This window comes from Amblyomma maculatum, chromosome 10, assembly GCF_055883805.1.
Source record: "Amblyomma maculatum isolate TAMU_Amacu chromosome 10, ASM5588380v1, whole genome shotgun sequence".
NCBI lineage: Eukaryota > Metazoa > Arthropoda > Arachnida > Ixodida > Ixodidae > Amblyomma > Amblyomma maculatum.
In genome coordinates, this window is record NC_139353.1 from 131,544,544 (window position 1) to 131,556,687 (window position 12,144).

General features: G+C 47.2%; 1 protein-coding gene across 1 annotated transcript; it reads left to right on the forward strand.

The window, feature by feature from the left end:
• Positions 1–4,179: 4,179 nt before the first annotated feature.
• On the forward strand, positions 4,180–6,741 carry LOC146177475 (solute carrier family 22 member 3-like). Its single transcript, XM_084581574.1, has 2 exons — positions 4,180–5,137; positions 6,050–6,741. The coding sequence occupies exons 1-2, from the start codon at positions 4,180–4,182 to the stop codon at positions 6,739–6,741; spliced, it is 1,650 nt and encodes a 549-aa protein (XP_084437700.1).
• Positions 6,742–12,144: the final 5,403 nt, after the last annotated feature.

The following is a 12,144-nucleotide window of genomic DNA, read 5'->3' on the forward strand; positions in this document are numbered from 1 at the left end:
CAGGGCTGCCAATGCCCGTGGTGGTATGCAGAATACGCCTTGTCATAACCGTCATCGAGATTTAACTGAAAAGCGACTCAAAACTTTTTATTTCATGATCCTCTGCTTAGTAACGGTTCCTTTCATTGGAATCTATCGCAAACCTCGGTAAATAAACGTTTTCAGGATTTTTTTTCCTTCTGCTTCTCTAGGAGTATGGTCGCTTCACTCGAGTAAGCGACCTGACGACGCAAATTTATGTTGGGACGGGTTGCTGTTTCCACGCACCAAAGGGTTCAGTGCATAAGAGATAGGTTTTGAACTCTAGCGATAGATTCTAGGAGAGCTTCACTGACATATTTGGCGCATATCTTGCATACCCGCTTTCATTGTTACTGTCGACGCCTTGATGTTGGCTGCTTGTCCTGTTTTTAAAAGCACAAGGCAGGCTCTCCAACAAAATTAAGTATTATATTCTCATGTAAAACAAAAGCGCACCAGAATATTCCTTATTTTTCTTACTTTAAGCGCCCGCGGCAAGCCAGAAGCGAGCAGACCTCCCCCCACGAGAACGAAACCTGTATGCCGCGGGCGCGAGAATGGCGGCCGCCGTAGCAGACGACGCAGCTGTCCTCACCCTGAGCGGAGGCGCGGGCATCGAGGCACCCTACCGTCATGGCTTTGGGGTTCAGAGATACCAGTGGCCAGGTGAATAAACCGGCTGTGGAAGCTAGCAAAAAACGACTGGAAGATTGGTGGGTTAAAAGCAGAAAAGTGGCATAATGTTAGTAATGTTAGTAATGTAGAAACAAAAATTCAATAAATAGAATGATGGTATAGTTAACCAATCTAAAACAATAATTAAGATATAGGGAGAAAAATGAGCATGATAGCTGCTGCTACCACCCCGTTTCAAAGGGGATGCTCCTGTGTTTCATCCATCCATCCATAGTTCGGTTATAGGCGACATTAATACTCAAGCAAAATGTTGGACAGCCGTCGATTTAGCTCATTTGATGACAGCACCGTACGCGATATTTTGAGGGCATTGGTTGGGTTCCCACCATCGGTGCGTTGTTTTTCATTCCACTTTTGATTTATCTTTAATCCTAAATTGATTAGAGCACTTATTGAAGTTAATAGCAAGATGAAAGTTTTTTTTAATATTTGCTGCGCTTCCCGGCTCCTCGCCGAGTTTTTGCATCTTACCTTCGAGACATTATAACATAAAATACTGTTGCAGCGGTGGACACTGTCAAGCTTCGACTTCGTCGGCTTCCTAACCTAACTGGTCTAGTTCGGGCCTCGGTGCGGCGAACAAAAAGGTTTCCAGCTTATTTCATCTTGAAAAGTTGTATACTGCCAGGCGTGTGTGTTGCGTTTGGTTGAACAAAAACAACAGCGCATATGCTAGGGAAAAAATGCTTCCATTTCAATATTTCTGCAAGAGTTCGAAAACTGGAACTGCAAAACACCAAGCCATAGCCTCCTTTATACACTCACCAAACTTATACAACGAAGCACACGCATGTATCTGGACGCCTACACAGTGGTCGGCTTCAGCGGTAGGAATTTACGAATCACGACAGCGCTACAGCGCTAATAGATTCGGAAACAGGCCATAATGTCAAAAGTAAGGTCAGGTTCAGACCCAGGAAGTCAGTGGTAAGACTGACAGTAGTAAATATTCACTTACTTTGTCGATCATGGAAGTGTGCATAGGTAATTTTTGTTTTTTGTTTTCTGTACTACAGCGTGCACGAAGTAGTAATCACCTTGTAGTGACGCAAAAGCTATGACGTTATAACATTTGACACAGAGCCCTATGCTACCGAGAGCATCGCCTCTTCTGGCGATGCTTTGCGTTTCGTTCGCCTATATATACACAGCACTAGTGGAGCTTCACGTGACGGCAGTTTTCGCGACATTTGTATCAAAATTGTCATGCATCAGATCGCAGTACAGCGTTCCGGGTAGAGGTGTACGACAGAATACAGGCGTCTTACAGTTCTTCCCTAGGTAAACACAACCGCTGTGTATGGGATTGGATTTTGTCACCATGTTTACGGGCAGAACGCTTTCACCGTTAATCCTGCTCAGTTTAGGGTCCGATATACATGTTCATAAAGAGCAGAAATTGTGGTCAGTAGCGAGGTGAGCCTGATAGGGCAGCTTTAAATCCCGCCAGATTTAAGACACAGCCGAAAATACGCCGATGTCATTTAGTCCCAACACCAAAGCCAAACTGTCGGACTGGAAGTTGTGCATATGCGCCAGAACAGCAGAAATAATGGCCCCTTGCACCCGCACACGTATTCATTTTCTTCTGTCACTGCCATCATCTCGTGCCGCTGCCGCATGCCCTAAGCCTAGTGCAGGAAAAGAAGACAAAGAAGAACGTTCAGTCAGGAGAAAACCGCTTTTCAAGCCTGCTCTGCCGGAATTCTATTTTCTTTCAGGCTATTGGACAATTACAACGACGCTCCTCTACATCAGCGTGCCTTCTTTAGAATATGTCTAATTCTGAAGAAGATAGCAGGACGTCGTCTAAAAATAGAGCCTCTTCAGGTCCGCCAAAGCACTTGTCGAAGTCACTTCCGCTGGGTAAGAAAGGCACCGGCATCCCTACCACCGCGGCTACTGCCGGTGTGACTTCCACTGTGGTCTTGCCATCGCTACTTCAGGAAGATGTGCCAAATCAAGAAGAGAGCAGGTCTTCGCGAATTTCTCGCCGAAAACGCTCTTGCAGTGGACCGGACGTTCGACTTTCGTCACCGATGCCTCCTGAGATTCCACAGGCAACCGGCTGTACAACTGCTGCGCACACCACCATCACCTCTCCAATTGTGGTCGCGCCTACAGCCATCCAACCAGTTAGGCGTAACCTTGAAGAAGAGGACAAGGCATCGCGGATGTCTCGACGCCGACGCTCCCGCGGCCGACCCGACATCCTGCTTACATCACCGATACACCCAGCTTTTCCGCAAGGTGAGGAATCCAAAGCTACTGCGCTCGTTGCCGTAACCATTCAAGGTGTAGTCATGTCAGCATCAATTCGTCAAAACATGCGTAATGTTTTAGTGCAGGCACAAACATCGAAAGTGTCCTTGGACTCAACTGGCCGGACCGAAATCCTGATTGTGCCTTCAATATCTTCAGAGGGCCACAGGGGAGCCGATCTTCCAGCAGTGACGGCGCCTTGCACCGTCGTCGCCCCAGTGCAGAAACCGCCATTGTACCTCTATTCAAATGTGAGTACCGCCAGAGTCTGGCAGGACTCCGTAATCGCAAAGAAATGGCCCGAATATCGCAGGTATCCTGCTGCCCAGCAGTAGACCTACCTATGTCATTAACGTATACATGTACGTTTCGCAGGGAGATGATTCTACGACGGTTGCTCCAGACATTGCCACCACTCCAGCTGTGGCAGCGGTAGCTCCTCGCCTTCAAGATTTACCCAATCTTGAAGGAAGAGAATCGTCGCAAGTGTCCCACAGCAGACCTGTGAATCCGCTTGCTTCACTTATGTCTTCCAACAATCCGCAGGATACCGATGCCACAACTAATGCGCCTGCGACCGGCACCTGTCCACGCGAAGTGATTCCTGAACCGCGACCTCCTAATGTACGTGATGTCGACGAAGCGACGCGTGCGTCGCAAATATCTCGAAGGCGACGCTCTCATTCCCGTTCTGAGGCCTTACCTTTGTCACCAGCATCTCCAGAGGGCCAGCGATTGATCAACAGTATGATTACGGCGACCGCCACCGTCAGTACCTTCAGCCACGACAAGCAAGCGCCGTTCAGTCCCAAAATTCCAAATCTCCAAGAAAAAAGGATGTCACAGATGTCCCGTCTATCTCGGAGAAGGCATTCCCTTGGACGATCTCCGGACCATCCACTCTCGCCGATGTCGTCTGAAGCCATGCAAAACACCGATGCTGAAACTCCTGCACCCGCCAATGTCGCCGAGTCCCCTAACGTCGCACCACTGCTCGTTTCCCCTAACACCGAAATAGAAGAGGAGGTGACGTTAACTCGTAGCAAACGCTCTCGTGGCGTAAGTCAGACGACATCACCTTTGTCGCCAGGAAATCCACAAGAAATCGGTACCGCAACTACCGTACCCGCCACTACGACCACTACAACGGTGCCTCCACCGCTAGACATTATACTGATTTTTGGCCACGGCAGGTTCCAGATGCTCATCCTTCTCTGCGCCACAGTGGGATTCTTTGTAGCCTTATTGCACACGACTGCTTTCAGCACCCTGGCTCGTCCTGTGGACCACTGGTGCAAGCCTCCAGCCGAGCAAGCCAACCTGCCGGCTGCAATGTGGAAGAACAGCAGCGTGCCGCTGGAGGTTGACGGGAAGAGGCGCAGCCAATGTCTCCGTTACGAGCCGCCGACTCCCATCGTAGACGACGCAAGCGTTGACAACCGGAGTGTGGTTCCCTGCGATAATGGGTGGGACTACGACTCAAGGTACAGCGGGGCCTTTGGAACGCAGTCGATAGTTCAACAGTGGAACATCATCTGCGGCCGACGTTGGATATTGGCAGTGCTTTCAGCGCTGACCATGCTGGGTGGCCTAATAGGTGCTCCATTCGCTGGAGTCACGGCGGATATGATTGGACGCCGGCCAGTGATCGTCATCTGGGTCATTTTCTTTATGTTTTCCGGCATCGCAATGGCTTTCGCCAATACCTTGCTACTATTCGCTGTCCTACAAACCCTCATCTCCGCTTCCGCTGGCAGTGTCTTTATCACGTCCATTGTGATCCTGTTCGAAGTCACAGACACCCAGCACCGAGCTCGTTTCTGCAGCCTTGCTATTGTCGGGGCACTTTGCATTGCAGCAGCCTACCAAGAGATCATCTCCGGACTTTCGCTCACTTGGCAGGCGAGTCAGATTGCCTTCATGGTACCCTCATGTGGTCTGGTCCTGGCCGTGTACTTTATTGAGGAGTCCCCATGCTGGCTCCTGGTTATGTCAAATGTACGCCGAGCAGAATCCGTGATGTCGTGGGCGGCACGTGTGAACAGAACCGATACGAAGTTGTTCAAGCAACGCCTGGACACCCTGAAGACGGAACTTAAGAGGCAGCAGCAACCCCGCACAGACCTTGACGACCAAGCCATCATGCCTCCAGATCCAGGTACCTTTGTCTCTTACAAATTAACAGTTTTCATAAATTTACCCAAACTTCTCAGTGGCCTAGGTATGCTTAACCCCGGGCAAAAAGACGAGACGAAAGCTGGGAGCAGAACAGAGTGACGCTCACGTTAGAACACACGCTGGCCTGCACCTTCGCTATGAGAGGAAATCACGTACGGTTCCCGCAGGCTGATACCCATAGTGATTAAAACTGAGATTGTGTTTACGCGCGATGTGTCAGAGATCACTTATTCTTTTGCGCAATCGCATCGAATGCTTTCAGGTAAAGCATTGCACGAAGCCCGACTATGGCACGCCAGGTATTTCAATCGATGGATGGTGGTGTAGACAGTAAACTACACGAAACATTTTCTGCTGGCTCTTTATTCACTACTGTTACTGAAGTATGATGAATTTAAGTTGAGCATGGCAAATTTGGAATGTACATTGAATGAAACTAATTATATTTCTATCTTTATTTCAATTACTTTTGCACTCGTAGACATTTCAGAAACGTGACGTGTGAGCGTAATTTCAGAACGTTCTTTAACACCCCAAAACATTCTGAAGAAATTGTTTTCACCAGTGCGACACAGAACGGTGTCTTTCTGTTAGAAAACTAGGAATGCCGAGCACAAGATCTTGTGCGTTTTGCGTAGAATGACCCAGCGGCATAAACCAACTCGTTAACAGTAGATTCTGAAATATAACACGATGCTAAAAAGCTTTTGGGGGAAAGACGACATTACAAATTTTGAACGGCTAAGGTGGCTGCCGCTACAGCCACTCCTATGCGGGATTTATTAAGAATTAAGGGCTTTAATGTTTCTCATACTCAACGCACTTGAGCGCAAGTTGATGATGATGGGTAAATTAGGCTTTTTTAAATTTCTTGCGCTCATGGGCAACGCAGAAGTACACACATCGGACCTGATGAAGAACCAGACCCTGCGCCAGAGGTCGCTGATTCTCTTCGGCTGCTTCTTCACGAACGTGACCTTCTTCTACATCTTGATAATGGGGCACTTGATACGCGCCAACCAAATGGCGAGGAGTGCTTATATGCTGCTCCTGCTGCCAGCTATTCTTATAAACGTCGCCATCATCACGCTTTTCGGGCGGCGCATGTCACTTGGCTGCAGCATGATCGGCCAGTCCATTCTGGCGGCAGCCCTAGGGGCGGCGAACATGCTTGACGCTCCAGAACAAGTTCTGGCAACCATCACCGTGTCATGCCTGCTGGTTTTCAGCCTCAGCTCCGTCGCACAATTCATAATCTCGGCCGAGCTGTACCCAACCGTATTACGGGGCGCCGGGGTGTCCATCTGTTATTCCTCCGGGCGCCTCGGTGGCCTCGTGGCCATCTTCTTCAATGCCGCCCTGGCGGAGGAACAGTGGGGAGCAGCATACTTCGCCGTGGCGACGCTGCTGCTGCTGTTCGGCACGCTGGCCATGGGACTCCCGGAGACGACGGTACATCAGCCCGCCAACACGATGCGAGACATTGCGGCCGAGAAATGGCAGCTCTACTCTCCTATCAGGGTTGCCCGGAAGCATAAGCGTCCAAAGCTTAATTTTGTAGGCTCAAAACAAGGCCTGTATTAATTAAAGTACTTGATTTAGTGGCACTGGATAAAAATATAAACTTTTCACGGACGGCGACTGAAACAGTTTCTTTTTTGCAATCGCACATTATTGCTTGATTTTTGAAATAGCCAAAGGTGTATTGCACAAGACCCTTGTATCGATCGCCCTGCAGCACATACTAGTACGGCCTACATTTTACTCTTACGAATTTATTGCATGTTATTTGTGAACCTAAATTCATAGACTTAACAACTAATCAGTGTAGCAGGTGTCCGTGCATCAAAGAGCAGGAATTTGTTTTGATCGCGCTACCCGGACTACAGACTGCTGCAGTAAATGCTGATTGGTGCGGGAAAAGCAGCATGACTTCGTAATACCGGTCATTCTTCATCGCCCCTATTTGCCCTTTAAAGAGCCCTAAAGTATACAACCTCGAACTGAACATGGTATTGAGATTTCGCTTTTCTTCCTGCACTACACGAGGTACACTCGTCTTCATATGAAGGCACCAAAACTTATTAGCTAGAGCTAGATTTCTGTTTTCGGATACTGATGCACTACCATGAAATTTGTCTGCTGCCTTTTCACAGAGAGTACTGTTACATTTAAGAATTAAAATTATTTTATAAGCGAACTAACGCTAGGGGTGGCGATTTGAGAATAGAACCGCGGGAAAGATAATGCAACCTTGCCTTGTTTCGTCTCTCTAATGGTCTTCGTAAAACGAGTGTGTATAATACATTAAGTAAATAGCAAAAGCAAAAAACCTTTATCGCAGATGGAAAATTACTATCCTGGTTAACAGACTTGCTGTCACATCGCTTCCAGTTCGTAGTTTTCGAGCATGTCCCATCCAAAACAGTACCCGTTACGTCGGGAGTGCCACAGGGCTAAGTTCTTGGACCACTGTCATTTCTGCTTTTTATCAATGACATAACAACATTAACTGCAGCATTAAACTCTTTGCAGATGCCTGTATTATTTACAAAACAATCAACAACCACGAATATCACCTGCAAGTAAATAGTTTCCTCACACAAATAACCAAATTGTGCAACACGTGGCAAATGGCATTAAATACTCAAAAAAGAGTCTACATGACCGTAACAAGAAAAAAGCACCCGTCACGCTTTTCGTACGCAATAAACGGAGCACCACTAAAAGAAGTTATGCACCATAAATATTTAGGTATCACGCTGTCATCTGACCTGAGGTGGGACTCTCACATCACATCAGCTTTGCGAAAACGTTTCTTTATACGAAGACGCCTAAGATGCGTACCAGTAGCCACGGAATTCCTAGCATACCCAACTTTCATATGGCCAATTTTATAATACGCGAATACTGTCTGGTTCCCTAAATCAGTAGCAAACATAAAAAAACTAGAAGCTGGTCAGTGCTGGGCATTACGAGTAATATATAACAAATACAAGCGCACCGATTCTCCGACTTTGTTCGCAGCTTCATGCGGCCTTCCTACCTTATCATCGAGGGAAAACAAGCCCGCTTGAAGTTTGTTTCAGTTATCACGTAACCATTACAAAATAGACTTGGGAAAATACATAACCTTCATAGAATCGCGCCCATCTCGGCACCAATACTCGTAGACACTAACCGAGTATACCTGTTACAATGACACATTCGGGCATTTTTTCCTCTCGTCATCAGTGAATGAAATCGCTTAGGTCATCGCATTACTAACGCGCAACCTCTATCTTCATTCCTATCAGATGTAAAGCACTTAATAAATTCACGATAGCTGTGCGAGAGCCGTACCTGCTACTGTTGATAGGAAAAATATCACGTGTACAATTTTGTCATTTAGGCAATGTGCACTGCATTGTGAAGTTGTTTTTTATTGCTGATATTTTTGCTTTGTACAGCATTTTAGCACTCGCAATTTTTCCCTTTTTCGCATACGTATACTTTTATGTCTTGTTGTGCTGATCATGAAAGATATGTACACATGTTCTCTCCTTAAACTGTACTAAAAGCCCCCTGCTATGGTCTTGGAAAAGGACCGGTAATATTGTAAATAAATAAAATAAATAATAAGACCCCTCAACAGACCTTACTGAGGCGAGAAGACGTGGCGTTCTTTCCGCAAGCTGTTAGGTAATCGAAGCACACAGAGCCGCTGATGACGAGAGTCAGACAAGTCTTCTCGCTTATAAAACTGCTTGGCTTGACAACAGTCGAAAATTGGCCTTGATCTAATTGCTGTTTTTCTGTTCCACCTACTAGAATTCCTCTTGACATATGTAATGCACATGTCATTTTCGACACTACTAGAGAAAAAAAAAGGAATTGTCTTTGTGCGCAAACTGATCGCTCCCTTCCATACTGAGCGATCATATGTGCGTGGACAGCCGCGATAAAATTCGATCAGCGAGCGCAGCTCGAGAAGGGGCCACACCTCCATGCTTTTTTAATTTTTGCATGATTTACCACTTTTCATTTACAATGGCAGGCCATCAAGCTGTCACCCGTTAATAATTAAGGGGGTATTATTAACGATGCACCCTTAACGGTGTGCACACTCCCAGACACCCTTAGAGTGAGTGGGGGTAGTTGTCCCGGTCGCAAAGGAGATGCCCTCGACTTGCGTGGCAATCTCAGCCGGGATTCGACTACCTTGTAGTGACAGAAGGGGGTGGTCGTTTGGTGCCCAGCGGTCGCCGGTTCAAACCAGAGTAAGGATCAGAGTCAGAAGTAACAAACACAATTTATGCACAGCAAGAGACGATACAAAGGAATACACAAGATCACTTGAAATACACAGACGAGAGGTTCACAGAATAACAAACGCTAAGCATACAACTACAGAATGATTCAATAACTCAGAGGCTTTACAATAGATCAAACACGAGAGAGTTACATAAACAAACACCAAATTGTTCACCGGGCACTGTTGCAGTCCGACGCCTCAAGAGTCACGATGTGGCCGCCATACGAGACGAGCGCCGCTCCATTGAAAGTCCGTGGGCTTGCCAGCAGCGGGTGATCCCTGGGAGTCCAGTCGAAACACAGGCGAGCACGTCGCAAAACACTTGACGAACTGACTCTCTGACTGACTCGCTCATCAAGCGGCGCGGTCTCTTTAAATAGGGCGCGCCGCGTCTGTTTGTTAGCACGCGTCAAAGCTAGCGCGCACACATACATAACTTCGCTGGTTATAGCTCCCTCTTCTCCTCCAGTCGAGCCGCGCGTCGTCATTGGCCAGGTCCCATAGAACTTTCTCGAAAGGCCTGGCACATTCCAGGCCGATGAACCACCGTCCTCCCCGGGCAATGGGAAAGAGGGTCACGGCAGCGCGTACAAAGCTACGCGCTCTCCCGCGCGGGGAAGGGGCTTTTCTCTCCATGCTCTCCACGCGACGCCGCGCGCGCCTGGCGCTGTGCCGGCTTGATGAAAATGGGCGCCGATTTCGTGACACAAGCCAAATTTCTGAAATGAAGTGGTGCCCAGCAAAGTATGTTTAGGGTAATGTTGTGGGTTGGGCGTGTTGGTATGTCTTTCAGAAAGGCAGCACAAAAAATACGCGGAAAGAAACACCCGTCCTTGTGGTCTCGTTCTTGTCATTTTTTTTTTTTTCGCTGAAAAAAAAATTCTGAAAACTGTTTATGAGGAGTGAAGGGGAGCGCGATACCTAGGCCCGTTTCACATGCTGCGACTGCAGCGAAAATGTTCGGTGCAGTCTGTGACGCCGCAGTGCGATTTCGCACAGCTCTTTCACATGCAGCGAACCCGCGTGCGAATTCGGTGAGAGATACCCTCAGGGCCTCAAGATTGTTTGATGCATTGTAAAAAAAACGCGTGCGAAGAGCGTGTTTGGTTTATATATTCAGAGGTATTTTTTTATATTCTGGGCGATAATTCATACGTATTTAGGAAAACGGGTGGTCTTTCAGCATACAAAAAGTGAATTGCTGCGCCGAATGAAACCACTCGGACGTGAACTTAGGGCGGCATGCTAGGCGACGATATAGCGCTGCTCTGTGTTGTGTCCAGACGCCAGGCCAGGGGCCGAATTACGGACTCCGCTCACAAGTTTGTGAGCGTGACGTCAAAATTACGAAGCTGTGACGCAGCCTTGAGACGTCAATCGTGACGAGTATGCGAAATCGTCCAATTACCAGCGACTTTTAGCGTGGCTCCGCCCTAGTAGTCCCGAATCCTCGGAAAACGTTGATGCCACAGTGTGGCACAAAACTGAGCAGGGACCGTCTCCTAACTTTTTCTAACACGACGCAACTAATACGCAATAAATAAAACAAACAAAGGTTTATTTTGGCAAGATACTATTTTTAGTATTGATTAACATTGAGCTCAAGTTGAAGCGTTCTTAGTTGTGTAGTTATACTTGCTATTAGGTAACTTTTGTTGCCGCGAGGGTGCGCCGGCGGCGTCATGGCGTGCACATGGCGGCCTGCGAGCAAACAGCTGATTCCCCGAGAAGGTGCTGCTTTTTTTAGTGTCGTCGGTAATCGAAGTACCGTGCAAGTGCCGTGAGCATGCTGAAAATCTAATAGAATGCAGTCGAAGTTCAGGGCCTGCAGCGATAAAATTTCATGGAGCGCTTGACACGGAAATGGACAAAGACAACTTGCGAAGGTGTTTTCGGTCGGCGCCTACTAGTATCGATGAGAAAAGTGCTGAAAGTGCAACGTGCAGGCTCCGTGGTTCTATTTGTTTCTCTTTAGGAAATACAAAACGACTGTGAAGCATGTAGTGTAGGCCAAAATGAAGCTCTGTCCTTGCATGATCATCTGTTTGTATGTAGCTGGATAGTTTAGGAAAGAACATGATCATGGGAATGCTTCCACCCCTGCCGTCACTGAACCCGAAGCCTTCATTCACTGCAGTGCCACCGTGACAGGGCTTTCGATGTAGCTTTCGTTGTAGTGTGCTCTGTATTTTTTTTTCTTTATTCTCATGACTGAGTTGCTTTGTTTTTGAGCGATACCTTCTGCCCACACACCATTTGCTTGATGCATATGTGATGTTTTTCTGCGTACGCTACAATCACTGTGAGCACTAAAACTCGCAATATTATGCATTCAATTTGTCAGCTTTACACTGTTTAGCATTAAGCAAATGCTTTCTATGCGTCCTAACAGTATATGCAGGCCTGTAGTCCTGGAAGGTTCACTAATGGAGACTACCTTATGCAAACATTGTACATAGCACTACTTGTGTCATGTTTCTGCACTGTTAAGAGCCATACTTTGTTTCCTGCTTCTGAAATGTGCCAAACCTATGACAACTACTATGCAAGCCTGTAATCATTAAGCAACTATTATTTTGTGTCATGCCTCTGAGTCGCAGTTTTATGCACAATACTTTCATTTCTTGTTTCTGAAGTGTGTCAGACCTGCGATGAGTACAGTGCCAGCTTACAGGCTCTAAAAAATTATTCGT

What these genes read in the sequence shown, in the direction of transcription:
- LOC146177475 (XM_084581574.1), top strand. Translation starts at nt 4,180, where the DNA reads ATGCTCATCCTTCTCTGCGCCACAGTGGGATTCTTTGTAGCCTTATTG. An exon ending in CATCATGCCTCCAGATCCAG is followed by an intron (nt 5,138 to 6,049) that starts GTACCTTTGTCT and finishes TGGGCAACGCAG; the next exon opens with AAGTACACACATCGGACCTG.